Source organism: Geotrypetes seraphini, chromosome 10, assembly GCF_902459505.1.
Source record: "Geotrypetes seraphini chromosome 10, aGeoSer1.1, whole genome shotgun sequence".
NCBI lineage: Eukaryota > Metazoa > Chordata > Amphibia > Gymnophiona > Dermophiidae > Geotrypetes > Geotrypetes seraphini.
The window spans coordinates 133,867,707-133,887,217 of NC_047093.1; the positions used below are offsets into that span (position 1 = coordinate 133,867,707).

The 19,511-nt window shown below is 42.6% G+C and overlaps 1 protein-coding gene across 1 annotated transcript; it reads right to left on the reverse strand.

Annotated features, from left to right (window-relative positions):
- Positions 1-3,515: 3,515 nt before the first annotated feature.
- On the reverse strand, positions 3,516-19,480 carry LOC117368585 (zinc finger protein 879-like). Its single transcript, XM_033962315.1, has 6 exons — positions 19,190-19,480; positions 14,139-14,265; positions 11,397-11,510; positions 11,141-11,254; positions 10,710-10,838; positions 3,516-5,609 (listed from the first exon to the last, which is right to left on the reverse strand). The coding sequence occupies exons 1-6, from the start codon at positions 19,478-19,480 to the stop codon at positions 4,273-4,275; spliced, it is 2,112 nt and encodes a 703-aa protein (XP_033818206.1). The 3' UTR covers positions 3,516-4,272.
- Between the last annotated feature and the right edge of the window lie 31 nt (positions 19,481-19,511).

The window sequence follows — 19,511 nt, forward strand, 5'->3', positions numbered from 1 at the left end:
AAGAGAAGACTTAGAGGGGATATGATAGAAACTTACAAGATCATGAAGGACATAGAGAGAGTAGAGAAGGACCGATTCTTCAAACTTTCAAAGAATAAAAGAACAAGAGGGCATTCGGAAAAGTTGAAAGGGGACAGATTCAAAACAAATGCCAGGAAGTTCTTCTTTACCCAATGTGTGGTAGATACCTGGAATGCACTTCCAGAGGACGTAATAGGGCAGAGCACGGTACTGGGGTTTAAGAAAGGATTGGACAACTTCCTGCTGGAAAAGGGAATAGAGGGGTATAGATAGAGGATTACTGCACAGATCCTGGACCTGTTGGGCCGCCGTGTGCACGGATTGCTGGTCACGATGGCATTGCTTATGTTCTTATGTACATTCAGAACATTTATATGGTTTCTTTCCAGTGTGGATTCTTTCATGAATTCTCAGATATGTTTTGATTGAAGCTTATATCACATACTGAGCATTTAAATAACTTTTCTCTCGAGGTTTATTTGATGCCCTTTTTTTTTTTTTGCTAATGCTGTTTAATCTGTCTTAGTTCAAATACCTGACTGAAGTTTGTATCATGTACAGAACATTCTGATGGCTTTCTTTCTTATGAAACATTTTGATGAGTCACAAGTTGTGATTTTTCACAGTCCATACAGTGGAACGGTTGATTACGAGTAATATGAATAAAAATGGACATAAGATCCGATATCAATGGTATTACACACCAGACCGATTGTTCATCTCCACAGTGTGTGGTGGGACTGTGGAGAATTGAGTTATATGGTGGAGATGTAGGGAAGTGCACATTTTTTGGTTCTCAATTTTGCAGACATACGCACAAATTACAAAGTAGTCACATCCACCGGAGGCCAAATATTGTTTGTTAGCAAACTTTTTTTTTTAATAGTGGGAAAATTATTAAATGCATTATATTGGAAGCAAAGACAACTTCCACCCATGGAACACTTTTTGCAAAAATGTGACTTTACTTGCTTGATGCTGAAACTTACAGCAATAAAGAATGGACAAATACAACGGCTTTGTAAAACTTGGGATGAGTACATTCAGTGGTTAATATAAGTGGTTAATGGCTGAAGTTATGACGATATAGTAGGGAAACTTTGCTTTAATATTAATAGGAATATTAAATAGGGGAAATATTTTCCTTTTTAGGAGTAGGAATAAGGAGGGATGGGGGTTTCTATTACAATAATGTATACTGACATAAGATAAATTGATATATTGCTGTTTTTTTGAGGAATTGCATTAAAATAAACAAAACAGAAAGAAAAAAGAAATATGGCTTTTCTCAATTAATCCTTTCAAGTCCTTCTCCCCCCTCTGTCTTCCCCATGTGCTTTCAGCGTCCTTCTCCCCCCTCTGTCTTCCCCATGTGCTTTCAGCGTCCTTCTCCACCCCTTTGTCTTCTCCATATCCTTTCAGGGTCCTTCTCCCCCCTCTGTCTTCCCTTGTGCTTTCAGCGTCCTTCTCCCCCCCCTGTCTTCCCCATGCCCTTTCAGCGTCCTTCTCCCCCATCTTCCCATGTCCTTTCAGCATCCTTCTCCACCCCTTTGTCTTCCCCATGTCCTTTCAGGGTCCTTCTCCCCCCTCTGTCTTCCCCATGTGCTTTCAGCGTCCTTCTCCCTCCCTCCCGTCTTCCCCATGTCCTTTCAGCGGCGTTCTCCCCCCTCAGTTTTACCCATTTCCCTTAAGCGTCTTTTCTTCTCCATTCCACCTTTCCTCCCTTTCTCCCTCCCTGCCCCTTACCTTTGTGGCGCTTCCCCACCCGACTGACAACAGAACAGGTCCGGTCGGACAAACCTCCCTGCCCTGTAGCCGCGAATCTAAATTACCTTCTTACAGCAGCTGGAGTACTGAAGCTGCTGTAAGAAGGTAATTTAGATTCGCGGCTACAGGGCAGGGAGGTTTGTCGGCCGGGCCTGTTGTCGGTCGGTCGGGGAAAGTGCCACAAGGCTAAGGGGACCTGACCGGCTGTGCACACTCCCTCCCATGGCTGCACCCAGGGCGGACCGCTCCCCCCCCTTCGGTACACGACTGCCTTTTTCCTATCTGCCCTGCCGCAAGCAGCCAACCGGAAGTCTTCCCGATGTCAGCGCTGACGTCGGAGGAAGGGAGGGCTTTGCTTAAGCCCTCCCTCCGACGTCAGCGCTGACATTGGGAAGACTTCCGTTCGGCTGTGTGCTGCGGCAGGGCAGGCAAGGAGAAGGAGAGGACACTATGCTTGCGACCCTGGGGGAGCCCGGGCCCCCTGTCAGCTCCGGACCCCTGAATGCAGGACTGGTAGTACTGCCCTGATGGCGGCCCTGCTCGTGGGTGAGGGAGGAGAAGAGAGAGAGAAAGAGAGAAGGGAGGGAAACAAAAGGAAATATTTCATACTGGGCTGGGCCGGAGTGGAGGGAGGGTGGAAAGATTTTTGGCTGCAGGGTGCAGTAACAAAGGAAAAGGGGGGAAAGCTGAAAATGGAGATAGTGACACAAAGAAGAGAAAGGGTAAGCAGGACCTACTGAATAAGGATAGAGATACAGAGGGGACATGAAGAGGAGGTGAAATAGAGACATAGAAGTAATGCTGAAAAAGGGAGGGAGATAAAGACATTGAAAGGGTAAATGGTGAACATGGGATAAAGACAAGGACAGAGACAAATGAAGATTCTGAAAAAGTGGTGAGATAGGGATATAGGTGAGATGGACACAAAGAAGGGTGATGCTGGAAAATAGGTGAAATGGTAATTCTGACAGACACAGAAGGGAAATGCTGGATCAAGGAGAGATGGGGCTCAGGCTGGATGGAATGGGGAGAAATGCCTGGTTGGCCCTAAACTTTCTCTCCTACGTCAGAATTGATATCGGGGAGTGGAATGCTGGTCAGCGCGATGCTCATGCAGGGAGAGCTTGGGATGGCGGTGGCTTGGGGGCTGTTCCCCAATGGCGGCAGCGACAAACCAAGTGGCTTGGGGGAGGGCAGGGAGAAATAAATAAAGGGGGCAGGCAGGGAGACAGAAAGAAAGGGGAACAGGGAGACAGAAAGAAAAGGTTGGGGAAGAGAAAGAGGTCTGGAGGAGAGGAAACATACATGAGGCTGAAAGAAGGAAAGAAAGATTGGATGCACAGTCAGAAGAAGAGAGTGCAGCCAGAGACTCATGAAATCACCAAACAACAAAGATAGGAAAAATGATTTTATTTTCAATTTAGTGATCAAAATGTGTCCGTTTTGTGAATTTATATCTGCTGTCTATATTTTGCACTATGACACCCTTTTACTAAACCGCAATAGCATTTTTTAGCGCAGGGAGCCTATGAGCATCGAGAGCAGCGTGATGCATTCAGCGCAACTCCCTGTGCTAAAAACTGCTATCGCGGTTTAGTAAAAAGGGAGGGGGTATATTTGTCTATTTTTGTATGGTTGCTACTGAGGTGACAGTGCATAGAGTCATCTGCCGTGACCTCTTTGAAAAAACCCCGGAATATAAATGATAATTAACATTTTCTCTGCGTACAGTGTGCTTTGTGGGGTTTTTTATTTTTTTTTTTTTCATTGTTGGTAGATCATTTTGACTTGGTCATTTTTAAAGTAGCTCATAAGGCCAAAAAGTGTGGGCACCCCTGGTCTAGAAAGTCTCACCTGTTTCACTGGAATGAGGTTTCCCTTAATTTCCTGATGAAGTTAATGTGTTTAATCAACTTAGCATTTAATTCTGTACATTTTAAACCAATTATAATCAATCCATGTTACATTTGAACTCTCTATTTTTCTTAGACCTAGCCATCAATGACTCTAGTCAGTGTCACATTCAGAACACTTATGGATTTGCCCATATGTGGATTCTTTCATGATATATAAGAAATAAATTACATTACATTACATTACATTACATTTCTGAGGGGTGTTTTTTTAATTGAAGCTTTTATCATATTCAGAATATTTATAGGATTTTCTCCCATGTGAATTACATACATAGCCTCAGAATTCATAAAGTAAGTGTAGATTTTATCACATTCAAAATGTATAGTTTCTCTCTAGTATGGATTCTTTCACGAACACCAAATTTACTTTCTTGATTGAAGCATTTATCACATTGAGAACATTTATGTTTTCTTTTCTAGTATGGATTCTTTCATGTATTATGAAAGCACTAAGAAATTGAAGCTTTTATCACATGAGAACATTTATATAGTTTTTCTCCAATGTGGATTCTTTCATGAATTCTGAGTTTATTTTTTGATTGAAGTTTTAATCACATTAAGAACATTTTTATGGTTTCTTTGCAGTGTGGATTCTTTCATGTCTTCTGAGAGAACTTATGTCATTGAAGCTTTTATCACATTGAGCACATTTATATGGTTTTTCTCCAGTGTGGATTCTTTCATGTGTTCTGAGGTTATTTTTTTGATTGAAGCTTTTATCACATTGAGAACATTTATATGGTTTTTCTCCAGTGTGGATTCGTTCATGAATTCTGAGTTTTCTTTTTTGATTGAATCTTTTATCACATTGAGAACATTTATATGGTTTTTCTCCAGTGTGGATTCGTTCATGAGTTCTGAGTGTACTTATGTGATTGAAGTTTTTATCACATTGAGAACATTTATATGGTTTTTCTCCAGTGTGGATTCTTTCATGGACTCTGAGTGTACTTACATGATTGAAGCTTTTATCACATTCAGAACAGTTATATGGTTTTTCTCCAGTGTGAATTCTTTCATGAGTTTTGAGACCACTTAGCTCATTGAAGCATTTATCACATTCAGAACATTTATATGGTTTTTCTCCAGTGTGAATTCTTTCATGGATTCTGAGTTTATATTTTTGAATGAAGCTTTTGTTACATATAGAACATTTAAATGGTTTTTCTCCAGTATGGATTCTTTCATGAATTTTTAGTTTATATTTTTGAATGAAGCTTTTGTTACATTCAGAACATGTATATGGTTTCTCTCCAGTGTGGATTCTTTCATGAGTTCTAAGAGCACTTATATCATTGAAGCTTTTATCACACTGAGAACATTTATATGGTTTTTCTCCAGTATGGATTCTTTCATGAATTCTGAATTTATATTTTTGAAAAAAGCTTTTATCACATATTGGACATTTAAATATCTCTATTCCCTTCAGGTTCATTTCATACACTTGTATCTTTGTAGTGTTGGTTAATTCATGACTTTTCAGCTGAAATGTCTGACTGAAACTTTCATTGCATACGGAACATTTTGATGGTTTTTGCCCTTTGTGAACTTTCTGGTGAATTATAAGCTGTGATTTATATGTATAACATTTTTCACATTCAGTACATTGGAATGAGTCGTGTTTGTGAATTTTTGTTTCTTCTGTAAGTTCAGAATTCTCAGAAATCCTTTCCTTGCTTGCAAAATTTGAGATATGGTTGAAATTTCTCCCTTGTTCAGTACATGCACTGGGTCTGGCCCCATTCTGAAGTTTTTCTTTCATGCTGGATGGTGTAACTTTACTCATACCTCCCACACAATCAGCTAAAGGATCTGTGCTGTCTCTGGAGGGGTCTTTGTGTCGCCATTCCGCCATCTGCTGCCCATCACTCTCTCTCATTGTCTTACTGTTTCCAAATCTATCACCTGTTGTATAAAAATGAGAGTTATGCATATAAATTATACAATTATTGAGTAATCTTTAAAGACATTTGTTTTGCTAAGTCTCCATATGTCATGCAATTAAAAAATGATATTGCATATAGCCAAGTACAGGTGACTAATAACATGAGAAAACCAAAAAAACTCTGTGGAGTGACGATGTTCCAAAATGGACTTTATTTGAAAGTGTCAAAGTTCCAAAGGTACACTGAAATTATCCACATAAAAATAAATTCATCCACATAAAAATAAATTCATCCACATAAAAATAGGTTATCCATATAAAAGCCTTAAAGGACCTAGTCCGCTAGGGATACAGGACCCAATACGGTCCGCGTTTCGACAAAAAGTCTTCTTCAGGGGTCCCTGGAGGTCCTATAAAGGTGACTACGTGGGAAATAATTGTGTGGTGAACTGGAAGTTCTAATGGCTTGAGGAGGCCTTCCCAAAATCAATTTGGGCTGATCAGTTGGCGGCCGGCTGGTTTATTGGGGGAGGAGCTATTCTCAGCGCTCTTATTGCTTTTCTTCCCTCTCACCCAAGGTTATTCAATTCTTCTCTTTCAGCATTTAGTTACATCTTTTAGTGAGAGTAGATGCTTGTTCCCTTTAAGTGTCTTATTGTAAGGAGGTGGCAATACTTTTTTGTTTTTTTAAATCTGGTTGTTGTTTTTTTTAATCTGTTGCTACCTATATGTTATTATTTCTTTTCATTTTCTCTATTACATAAGTTTTTATGATTTCCTTATGGTAAGTATTCTACCCTTCTTATTTCATTTAATTGATAAACAAAGTCGCTCAGAGGAAGGAAAGGTGAGTAGTGGAGTCCCTCAGGGTTCGGTGTTGGGGCCGATCCTGTTCAATATGTTTATGAGTGACATTGCTGAAGGGTTAGAAGGAAAGGTTTGCCTTTTTGTAGATGATACCAAGATTTGTAACAGAGAAGACACCGAGGAGGAAGCGGAAAACATGAAAAAGGATTTGCAAAAGTTAGAGGAATGGTCTAATATCTGGCAACTAAAAATCAATGCAAAGAAATGCAGAGTAATACATTTGAGGATTAATAATCGGAAGGAGCTGTATATGCTGGGAGGTGAGAGGGACCTTGGGGTGATTTATTTATTAGAAAAAATTTATATTCCGCTTATCAACTAGGCGGATTACAAATGAACATACATAAAATGAGACCTACAAAAAATATAAATTCAACCAAAAACATAGTAAAATACAGACTTAATAAAAAATAAATTCAGCAAGTAAAAACAAATTCAACAAATAAAAAGATCCTAGGAGAGTACATTAAAGCAGAAATTCCTTATTCGTGGAAGGCTTTTACAAATAAGTGGGTTTTCAATAACTTTTTGAATGACCCAGTTAGAACATTCCAAACTTTTTGCTCCATAAGAAACTTGAAAAAGGCAGGAGGGATGCCTACTCCCTCCTGGGATCTTTTCCAGATAAGCCCCGCCAAAAAGTTAACCCCCGCCACAGTTTTAGCTAACACCATGCTAAGTGAATACTTGGGGAAAGTGATATACAAGGGGGGGCGGAGCCTCCCCTTGAACCTCCCCCGAGTCATTATTCAAATCATGTGAATAATTTCCTCAGAGGGCTTCAATAGTTTAATAATTTATAAGGTGGCAGGGCTTAAGTTTTCGCCCGTGCACTTTTTGCATTAGTGGCGGGGCTTATCTGGAAAAGACCCCCCTCCTGCAACCGGATGCTCTCCAGACCCCCCCCCCCACACTCATACCTTTGTTAAACGTTGGGAGCTGGAGGGAAGCAAGGTCCCTTCAGCTCCAAGTCCCACCCATTGAGAATGATGGGCCGTTCCTTCTCTAGTGCACCATGTGATGCACAGGGAGGAGCCTAAGGGGAGGGGCCTTAGGCTCCTCCCTCTGAAACCCATGTGATAAACAGGGAAGGGTCTAAGGTTTGACATCTGAGCAAATCTTTTCTGTTGATTAAACCTACAGTAAACTTTAATCCACCCTCCTCCCCCCATTTGCAAATATACTTACAATAGAAAATGGAATCTACTCATTACAGTAAGTTGTGAATGGCCCCCAGATCTTTTTAAATTTATTATAATTCCCTTTTTGAATAACAATTATGCTTTCCATTTTATAAATGTGACACAATGAATTCCACCAGAAGGTATAATTTAATCTACTGCAGTTTTTCCAATTACTTGTGATATTTTGAATGGCGACTCCTGTCATAATCAATAAAAGTTTATTGTTGTTTGATGAAATTTGACTCCTTGTTCTCATCGACATACCGAATAGAATCGTATCATATGATAATGCTACATAATTCTCTAATAAACAATTAATTTGGGACCAAATTGGTTTGCAAAAGGCCACGATAAAGGGGTCAATAGAATAATAAATGATCTAGAACAGTGTTTTTCAACCTTTTTATACCTATGGACTGGCAGAAATAAAAGAATTATTCTGTGGACCGGCATCGGTCCGTGGACTGGTGGTTGAAGAACACTGGGCTAAGTCGTGGGCCAGACTCCGCCCATCTCTACCCAATCTCCACCCTAGACCCCGCCCCATAATAGTACTAATTGCACCTTGCACATCCCTTGCCTCATCTGGAAGCCTTCCCTCTGACGTTGTCCGTAGGAGCCACTGCCCGTGGCTTTGTGCACTGAATCAGTTAGGAAGAGGGAGCTGGCTCGAAGATAACGCTGCATCGATCGCACCGTGGACTTGATGCACATGCTGGCCCTGTGGACCGGCAGGAAATTTCTGTGGACCGGTGGTTGAAGAACACTGATCTAGAGTCCCTGCTTCAAGTCTACAATGCCAGCATCTATTAGACTTAAAGCTGTCTAACTTTTGTAATCGAACCGGGGTCCAAAATGAGGGGCATAGAGAGAGTAGAGAGGGACAGATTCTTCAAACGTTCAAAAAATATAAGAACAAGAGGGCATTCAGAAAAACTGAAAGGGGACAGATTCAAAACAAATGCTAGGAAGTTCTTCTTTACCCAGCGTGTGGTGGACACCTGGAATGCACTTCCAGAGGACGTAATAGGACAGAGTACGGTAATGGGGTTCAAGAAAGGATTGGACAATTTTCTGCTGGAAAGGGGGATAGAAGGGTATAAATAGAGGATCACTGCACAGGTCCTGGACCTGTTGGGCCGCCGCGTGAGCGGGCTGCTGGGCACGATGGAGCTCAGGTCTGACCCAGCAGAGGCATTGCTTATGTAACAAACAGAAATAAATGTATCTGAGCAAAACATACTTTCACTGTCTTTACTACTTGATAATCCATTGTAATTCCTGGATCCAGTTTTACTCCCAGGGCTGTCATTGACTCCCTCACCGGTAATACCTCATCCATCACTTTCAAGGTTTTTGAGCAATTAACCCGGTCAGATTTCCCCAAAACATTACCTCAGTCTTTTCTACATTCAATCTTAAGCCCTGCCTTTCCATCCATCCGGTAATTTCACTCATATAATTACTCAGCAACTCACACTGGGAATAAAAAAAATGATATCATCCGCATATTTGCGGTATTCGACCCCTAAAGATTGAAACAGCTGACCAATTGTGCCCTTGTAAATATTAAATAACTAGTGTTTAAGCCCGTTACATTAACGGGTGCTAGAATATAAGCCTGTCTGTCTTTCTTTATTTATGTCTCTCTCCATGTTCCTGTCTCTTTCTTCCTTTCTTTCTGTCTCTCTCCCTCCTGCTATTTTTTTCTCTCTCTCCATGGCACCCTTTGTCTGTCTTTATTTCTGTCTGTCTCTCTCCCTGGCCTCCTTTGTCTGTCTGTATTTCTTTCTGTCTCTCCTCCCCCCCCACTTTCCTTTGCAGAAGCAGCAGCGTATTTCCCTTCCCCTCCAGGTCCCTGTGAAGTAGTAGCAGCATTCCCCCCCCACTCCCTTCTTCCCCCCCCCCCCACTTTCCTTTGCAGAAGTAGCAGCGTATTTCCCTTCCCCTCCAGGTCCCTGTGAATCAATTCCCTTCTCTTACGTGAGCTGTCCTGCTCCGTTCGGCCCCTCCCTTCTCTTAATGCAATCTGGCCTGCTCCATTCGGCCCCTCTCCCTTCCCTTCCCACGGGCTGGCCTGCTGCGGCCGAAGGTTTTTGTTTTAAGTTTTAAAAGTGCCAGCGGCGGCTCCTCTTACGCTGCTGATCCTCCTGAAGAGCAGCCTGTGATGGTGGCCAGCTTTAGCGAACCTCGCAGGCCGCTCTCCAGCCTCGGTAGCACGTTCCCTCTGACGCACAGGATCGCGTCAGAGGGAACGTGCTACCGAGTTGGAGAGCGGCCTGCGAGGTTCGCTAAAGCCGGCCACCATCGCAGGCTGCTCTTTACAGGAGGATCAGCAGCAGCGGCGGCGAGTGAGGGCCGAGGTGTGTTCCCTGCCGAGGACGCGGGCAGGAAGAGAGCTTGCCTGGCTTCCAGGGTGAGTGAGGGCGGGAGGAGGGGAGTGGCCAGAGTGATCATTGGCCGGGTTCTAAAATGGAACACGGCCACGGATCACACACCACGGCGGCAGTAATCACGCTTTTTTAAAAGCGCATGCGCCGCTAACCTTTTATTATATAGGATAACACTGAAAGTGCCAAACCCTGGGGAACTCCACTCCTCACCTGAAATTTACTCGACCATCCTGCCTGCCTCTCTCCAACTGGAAGCACTGCATTGCTCACAAAGAACAAAATCTTCAGGCTGTTGGGTGGGAGGAAAGTTTAGCATCTTGGAACAGGACCAAGAGAGGTTAGAGAAAGTGAGAGACACAAGAAAGATTATAAAAACGGATAAAAGATGAGAGACAGTGAGTGTTGATAGATGATAAAGGGAAGAGACAGAGAGACATAGGAAGACGCTGGGAAAGAAGAAGAGAAAGAGAAGGAATATAAAGGCAGATCTAATAAGGAAAGGAGAAAAGTAGGAATAAGGGAGATAGAGGAAACACATCGTCCTAATAAGAAAGGTTAGAAGCAGGGGCAGTGATTATTACACCTCATTCTAACAGTACCTGGGCCAGAGGAGGTGCGTTTCATGTAGAAAATATTTGCATTACCCCATTTCTGGCTTTAATCTAAGCTACGTCACCTGCTTCCTGCAGTTCCTCACATGTGCCCGCGGGGGTCAGATTTCCTCTTTCCTCAGGTTCCTGAGGCTCAGTCTTGAATTTCTCTTGCTCAAATTGGATTAAAATTTCAGGCGTGACATTGTGGGAGTCTGTTATATGAAAAAGATGGATAGATTAGATCCTTACCTTGCCACAAACTGTTCTATTGTGGAAATTTCTGTCATCAAGAGGTTTAGGTTTTTTAAATACAGACTGTTCTTCACATAGTTGCTACAGATCAGAAATCAGAATCTTTTTGAAACTACAAACTGAAAATCTGCCAAACCACTATAAAGTCCTTTTACCAAATGGTGGTAAAAAGTGGCCTTAGAATGTCCTTACACCGGTCAATCCCGTGCATTAAGGTCATTTTTCTGCTAGGGTAAAAAGGCTGCAGAAATTTTATCCTTACTTGTTTCAGGAGGGTGAATCTGTTCAGATGTCTCCGACTGAGAAGAAACCACAAAGGGGAGATCGTCCTCTTGCTTAACACTCAGTGAGAAAACAGATGTTACAATGGGAAAGTCTGTGATGAGGAAACACATTTACAAGGATATAATAATACCAAGCTAAGAAATACATTTCAAGTCTCCAAATGTTTGCTGTCAAGGACCTATCTCCTATGATTTGAAAATGCAGAGCCCTTTAAATCCTAAACATTTACTTACGCTTCATGGAGTCATGAGGATTTCCTTTTCCCTCCCACTCAAAGTTTTGGGTAAAATACTTCTCATCTTCCTTTTTAATCTTGACTATAACATCAGGATTAACAATTGAATAGCCTGTTAATAAGAAATAAAAAGAGATTAGGTTCTTACCTTGATAATATTTTTTCCAGTAGATAGGGGTTGTATGCTGAACCATAGGGTTATCCATCTGTGCTCACGAGCATACTGCTGAAGATGTCAATCACAGCTTTTCAATTCCTTCTCCTCCTTCATGGTCTCTGCTGCCCCATTCGGTTCGTACCAAAGCTGGCGCAGCCCTACAGAAGAAGACAGGAAAAGGAGGGATGCCGAGAATTCCCCAAAACTGTGTCTAATCTGCTCAGATGAAGTTAAAACAATCATGAAGAAGCAGTAATGTAGTTAAAACATTAACAAGCCTCCAAGAGGAACAATATAAGTTAAACAAGAAAATACAAATTAAGCAAGAAACATAAACAGCCTGAACATTTATAAAGCTCAACCATTCCTACCTTGTAATTCTATATACAGTCTCTTCCTAATCTAATAGTCTGACTGAGAGTGAAATCTTAGCTATGGAGCTGACTACTAAGCTTGAGTCAGAAAGCAGGCGCATCATATAAATTGTGGGCTGGTGGGGGAGGTTCAGCATACCATCCCTATCTACTGGAAAAGATATTATCAAGGTAAAAACCTAATTTATTTTTCCTGTGCAATATTATGCTGACAAAATTGCAGCTGGCAATTTTGTTTTGCTAAGAAGCGTGGAGTAACCCGAATAACATGGATCCCCTGAAGTAGCCTTTTTCTGGCGAAACAGAAAGTCTTTTCTGTCGGGACTAGGAAGTTTCACATCTCCAGATGAGTGATATCTTTTCTGATACATATGATACTTCGGTTTCACAAGTCATGCAGCTTAACGATTTTTGTATGCTTATAGCTGAGCTGATTGCTATAGTGTAGGTTGTTTGGGAATGATTTCTCCCCCTTTTTTTGGACATTTTTAATAGGTGACACTCTGAAAATATCAAAAGTATTGAAAAACTGAAAAAAATATAAAATTCAGATGTATGAAAGCTATTTATATTCGTACGGAGTTTTTTTATAAACCTGTGATGATGTGGGCGGCTTAGGGCACTTGTGTAGTCCCGGCTGCCCTCAATTGAGGTTTATTTTCCTCCGTTTTTGTCTTATGATTTCGTTAACAGTCTTTTCTGTCCTTGTGGTATGAATGAATCCCTTCTGCCTAACATTATTTACAATACGTGTCAAATTTAAACTTTTGTGATTAAATACGATTGTACCTCTCAATATTATGCTGAACCATAAGAACATATCTAAGCAGTCCCCAAACTCTAGGATGGGAAAGATGAGCCTGCTTATAGTACTGAGAACCTGAAAGTGGCATCAGTGATTCAGTAGGTAAGTTAAAGTACTAGGACTCCGAACTTCACAAGTTCCCAAGGGATTACCCTGCTAGCTGCAGACCCAAGTCTGCTTCTTCTCAATGCAGGCACAATTGTCCCCTCAATGGGGAGCTCTGGTACACTGATGGCTGTAAAAAACGTGAAAAATACCCAAAATAATAAAAGCAATACACAGAGCAGATGAGAAAGACACCTTCCAGCTCACATGCAGAAGGAAAAACTGAAGGGGGCAGCAGAGCCTTCTAGAGAAGGAGGTTGTGTTGAAAACTTGGAATGGATTCCTTCTGCACAGCTCGACAGAATGGGGAGAATACCTTACTGTCCAGAGTGACACACCTTACACTAGAATAAGAAATAGGAAAATGACATTTAATTATGTATTTAGAAACCCTGTGGAGGCTCCATCCGTTTCCTGTTCTGATGAAGCAGCACATGAAAGTGTGCATACAGGTGTGTATACGGAGGGGGTTGGATTTGAATATTTGTCTGACAAAGCTTCGAGAGAAAAGGCAGCTACAACCTGCCAATTGATTAAGCTTAAACCTTGGAGATTTGCTGGTACAGACATTTCTCTTCATTGTCCTAGACCAGGGGTAGGGAACTCCGGTCCTCGAGAGCCGTATTCCAGTCAGGTTTTCAGGATTTCCCCAATGAATATGCATGCATGCAAATAGATCTCGTGCATATTCATTGGGGAAATCCTGAAAACCCGACTGGAATACGGCTCTCGAGGACCGGAGTTCCCTATCCCTGTCCTAGACGGAGGCACTGCAGTTAAGTTACTCTTCTCAGTGACACCTGCTACCATCCGAAGGGGGTTACTTACAGAAGAGTTGATTAATGTGGAGCTGACACGTCGTGTCCTCACCAGCAAACTTTTGTTCTATAGTAGGAGTTCTCAAACCCAGTGGTGTAGTGAGAGTAGGAGGCACCTGGGGCGATCTGCCCCCCATTCCCCCATTACTATGCCACTGTACAAGCCAGTCCTCGTGACGCACCAAGCCACTCAGGTTTTCAAGGTATCCACAATGAATGCATACAGTGGAGGGAGAGCATGCATTTATCTCATGCGTATTCATTGTGGGTATCCTGAAAACCTGACCGGCTTGGGATGTCCCGAGCTGATCATGGATGAAGCCTCTATTTTAAGGTCTTTCACTGGCTCCTGTTGGATATTTGATGGCATCAAAAGCCAAGTTCTAAATGTCAGATGCTCACGGGACCCAGTATCTGTGATTTTTATCCCACAAATTTCCTAATGGGCCTGTGTGATAGATGATAGAGAAGAGATATTTACCTCGTGACAAGAGGATCCCATGAACCTCCTTGATGGCTTTCTTGTAAAGCTCCTTCTGCCATTCTCCCAGAATGTTCCACTCCACTTCCCAGAAATAAGCAGCGACATCCTTGAATGTGACCAATGTCTGGAAATGGAAAAGGACATGCTCAGCCACAGTTTCACTGGGTTTAATAGATTGTAATATCAGCTCTGTCGGTGAGATCAGATCGCACGAAACCGCGGGGATGATGGAAGACAACAATGTCAGTGGGGTTCACAAAATTCTTTATTCAAAAACACTCTTGATGACTCAACGCTTGTTTCAACATAAAGGAATCCAACGAAAACTGCAGTATCACCAGCCAAAGCAAAAACAAAAAACAAACTGCAGACTCCTATGTACCAGATGCAGGCAATGTTTATTATTACCAAATATTTTATGCAGTTGAAAATACCACCTTATAACAAATCAAGGGACCTGTTTCAGCATTAACCGCTTGACTCAAGAGACTAAAAATGGACATACAACATATGAGAAACAATGTTGCCTTAGAAGCCAAATCTCCTATCCAGTGTCTGAACCAGAGCATTCTTCGGGCAAAGATAGCGTACGCCAAAACTTTGCTCGTGACCCTGATTATTGTCATACTGTGGCACTGGCTACATGGTCAACCCCTGCCATTAGCAGCTGAAGTTAACCGTCTCTGGCAGAGTTCAAGACCCAGTTAAAAGCCCACCTCTCCGAGAGTGCTTTTGACGCCTAATTCCTCACACCTTGGGTTCTGCATCCCCAACCCTATATGCCACGTCTGTCTGTCCAAGTTAGACTGTAAGCTCTTATGAGTAGGGTCCGTCTATAAATGTCAAAATGTACAGCGCTGCGTACGCCTTTCATGGAAGTCCGAGGCAATCTGAAATGGCAAGCATGTGCCACAAACAAGGCCACTGCTACTTGTGCTTTAATTCCCAAAAGCAGGGTGCCTCGAATTGCCTTTTTAGGACAACATCTATCAATCCTGCGCATCCTTTATCATTGCACATCCTTCAGTAGGCAGGGAAGTGCAACCAACGAACAAACGGCTGTTGAAAATCCAGAGCAAGGGGATACAGTTTGGGCATCATCCTAGCAATCTGCAAGGAGACCTCGGGGGTCTCCCAGTGCTCCGTGACCAGCAGAGTAATGTCAGGATGCGAGGGAAAAAAATGTGCTCCGAGTCTTAGAGCCGCTCATAACAGAACATTGCGTAGCCAAAGTCTGCGGGGATTCCAGATTTAATTCCCACAGTGACTCTGTAATAATCTCTGTGCAGAAGGAAAAACTGAAGAGAGGCACTACAGCCCATTGAGGAAGGAGGCAGAGCTGAAGAAAATGTGCACGATGCCTTCAGCCCGCTTGCGGTTAGGGGGAGAAAGCCCATTTGACAGGACTCGTATGCCCTGTGCATCTAACACTAGATAGAAAGAAAATGCATGTGAAATATTTGCCCCAATTTTGTTTTTTTTTTAAATTCTTTATTGATTTTTAATCAAAAACACTGTCATACAAATGAAAGAACAGTAGGTATTACATACATTACACTAATATCTGTACAGGTAACATAGATATCATTCAATAATTTCAGTTTCTTGCATATAATAATAACAACACAATATAACCTAATATATAATACAAATGAAGAATAAAGTTACCCAAATGTCGCTATCAATTTTTACTCCCCTCCTTCCAACCTCCCACCCTCCCTGGATGTGTAAAGATAAATGAACCAAAGGAAAGATATAATAAATAGACATTATTATATTTTTACAAATTTAGTCAATGGGCTCCAAACTTTATTAAATACCTCACTAAAATATCATAAAATGTACAGTATTAATGGGACTGCTCAAAGAAAGGACAGTGACACAAAAACAGAATGAATTACCTTTATACTGAAACACTGAAAAAGTAAGTGAGGGAAATGGATTCCGGAAAACACAAAGTAACCGTCTAAGTGAAGAACATCAAGCATCCAACTTAAAACAGTTAAAAAAGATAATGCAAATCTGTGCAAATAACCATTGCCCAGGGGCGTGATAAAAAATGACATGGTGTAACCCATATTACATAAGTGCCATAGCACATAAAGTCAGTGACAACCTTTAAATAATTAAAGAGTGATGAACGATACGACCGCTTGAACCGTTGAATCTGAGGGTGCACAGAAAAAGTCAATACATGAAACGCCGGCAGTGAAAAGTGCTATTGTGATCAAATGCAAGCAATTTTAAACTGAGTGAATAGCCCGCCAGAAGATCAACAAAAAAATCAACCTACCTATCTGCCGAAGTACAACAATTGTGAAGAAGACTAGTAAAAGTTCTGCTATGCAGCATGAAACAGAGAAAAACCATTGGTTTCAGATTTCAGAAGCTGAGAAACGAGCCAATCAAATGATGAAGCGCGAACAAAGACGTTTGGTACCAGATCGGTTCTCCAGTACATTACAGTATTCAGAGAACTCTGCTTTTGGACAGATTTCTTTAGAGAAACACTGGGGATTTCACATGCTGACCAATTTAGGAGGTGGGAGGGAGAAAGCAAGTGGGTCGGTGTCTGAAGGTAGGAGAATGGAGAGTGCTGGGGGTCAGTGCATGAACTGCTATTATCAGTCTGTAAACGGTTTAGAAAGTACAGAGGCCCAGTTGCTCAAAAGCTTACTGTGCAAGAAAGACTGGTTGTAGCCAGAAGTTAGCTCAGCCTCCGAAGCACTAAAGGGTTCCCGGGGGCTTTTATCAATCGCGGAAGCAGCCACTGAGAATCCTATGCAAGGAGCGCATTAGTATTAAAATGAGCACTCGTACTACTATTAATTATTTCTAGAGCACTACCAGACATATACAGCACTATACAGAGTATAATGCACAGCAAGAAATGCTCATCTTTTAACGTGCAATCCTTTCTGGCTGATCTGGAACAGTCGGTGACTTCTCTGACAGGAGTAGTTTGCTTGAACTTGAGCAGTTTGCTTAAATTTTAAATTCCAATGCATGTGGAGATCACGTAATGCCATGGAAGAGGGAAGATACTAGTTAATGTCTCTCCTGCCGCCCTTTCTACTATTTCTCCGTACTTTGTGCAATTTTGATCCCCTCTTCCTCGATCGAGTTCAGAGAGACCTGCCTGCGACTCGAGGCTTTATTGGACACGTCTGAGCCACCTATGTCCGTAAAATTAACAAAGAAGGATCGGGACCGTGGCAAGCCGGGAGACGCTAAGATGGCGGCACCCTCCAGCCCTGGGGACCCTACTGTCGGCTCAGCCTGGGTTACAGAGATCACAATGCCTACTTCCTATTGACACAAAATTGGAACGTGTTCAGGTGAAATTGGATTTGATGGGACAGGAGATTGCGGCTTTTCAACAACAGGTTGGGGCCTTGGATGACCATGTGCAACTGATTGAAGAGACACAGTCCCATCAAGCGAAAACTGTTGCAGCGCTGGAGGATCGTATCGAGGACCTCAAAAATAGGTCTTGACGATTCAATTTACGCTTTGTTGGGCTACCGGAGGATATATTAGAGGTTGATTTGTGTGGCACACTGAAAGTATGGCTTACCTTCTCGCTTACTTTGCCGGAGAGTTTGGGCCTCCTTTACATCGAACGTGCTCATAGACTTGGCCTTTGCCAACCATCTGCCACAAGACCCAGAATGGTCATTGTTAAAATCCTTAATTATGCTCATAAACAGGCCATTTTGACGGCGCTGCAAGGAGGTCAGACCTTATCTTATACTAACCAAAGGGTGCTCTTCAGGACTATTCCACCGAAGTCACGCAACAACGCCGCACCTTTGCCCCGGTTTGCTCTTTAGTGCAGCGGGATATTCGTTTTGTCTTCCTTTATCCTGCAAGGCTCCGTATGCAACCTAATGGGGTTGCAACCTTTTACAACACGGTTGTGGAGGCCCAATCTTTTCTTGCCGAGATGGCTGTGAGATCATCTACGAGCATCATCATTTCTACGGTAAGACCTGCAGACTAAGCTGATATCTAATCAAGTTGCTGGAGGATACTTACTTGGAACTTGGGGTTACCTATTAGATTCCTAGTCATGGCACCTGATGGACCATGTGTGTCGTCCTCTGCTTATCTGGCCTGGGTCTCTAAGGACACTAGCTATTTGTCTGAGTGACTTCTATCCTATTACTTACGTGACTCACTTCCAGGTGGGGCGAGCCTTGGCCCATTTTAAGGCCTATTTCTTGGTGATATTGAGCTAGTGCCGGATAACCACGTTTGGCTCCACCTGAACTACTCCTGGGATCACCAAGTGGGTTTTTTTTTTCTTTGTTGGCCTCTTTTGTGGCCTGAAGATATTTTGAGTTGCTGGACAGTTTGTTTTATTTTGTTATCCTTGCCTGACAGTTTGTTATGTTATTTGGGGTTCAGTGACTGTACAGGCACAACTCTATAAGGGCAAGGTGGGAGGTATGGGGTTTGTTCTATGAGGGCTTAGTGTATGTATGGTGTATGTTTGATATGGGTCAGTTTGTGTGGTGGTCCGGTCGAGCTTTGAGACTTGCATTTGTTTTCTCTGGGTTTTTATTCTGAATTGTATCTGTCATATGGGGACTTTTCTTCTATTGCTAGCAGATCTGGATGAGTGTTGTGAGGGTGGCGATTGTAGGGTGGTGTGGTGTAGGCATATATTGTATTGGATTACGTGACTTGCCCAGGGTCACAAGGAGCAGTGCGGGATTTGAACCCACAACCCCAGGGTGCCTGGGGCTGTAGCTCTAACCACTCCGCACCACACACTCCCCACAATTAGGCCCTGATCGGGAACAAGCAAAATAAAAGAGGCAATTCTGTTCTCATAAATCCCTGGGACCAGATCCCCCAAGGACAGAACACTGCAATCTACCTCCAACAGATTAAAATATTTTTACTAACAACCACCAGACTACTGCTCCCTCCAATAGAGACCAACAAAGAGCGAGCAGGGAAGCTGGAAGAGATGCACAGGGAAATAGTTTCTTTTTAGTGCTGGCAGCCTGTGTACAAAAACAGAAACAAGAATTTCTTACCTGATCAGAATCCAGGGCAGACATTTCCTCTGAATTCTGCAGCCGCTGGGATGGATTCAGGCTGGAGATCTCCCGCTTCCTGGAAAGATGAGCAAAAACAGGAAGAGGCTGAGCCAATTCCTGAATCTCAGGTATAATCTCTCCCAGGGATTCCCAGTTGCAGGACACAAATTTCTCTGCTTTGTCTTCTGAATCTTTTCTGCTCTTTGCAGCCCTGCAGACACTAGAGGAAGAGGCAGCCACTGAGCATGTGCAGAGCTCTTCACCCTGCCCCCCTCCGGCCGAGGTCATCCTGGAATAGCCCGCCTCCTTAAGGTGGATC

Bases quoted from the DNA above. Each gene is read 5' to 3' on its own strand.
- LOC117368585 (XM_033962315.1), bottom strand. From the start codon at position 19,480: ATGACCTCGGCCGGAGGGGGGCAGGGTGAAGAGCTCTGCACATGCTCA. The intron at 11,511-14,138 runs GTAAATATCTCT...TCTTATTAACAG, and splicing joins TGGGATCCTCTTGTCACGAG to GCTATTCAATTGTTAATCCT. The intron at 11,255-11,396 runs GTAAGTAAATGT...TCCTCATCACAG, and splicing joins TCCTCATGACTCCATGAAGC to ACTTTCCCATTGTAACATCT.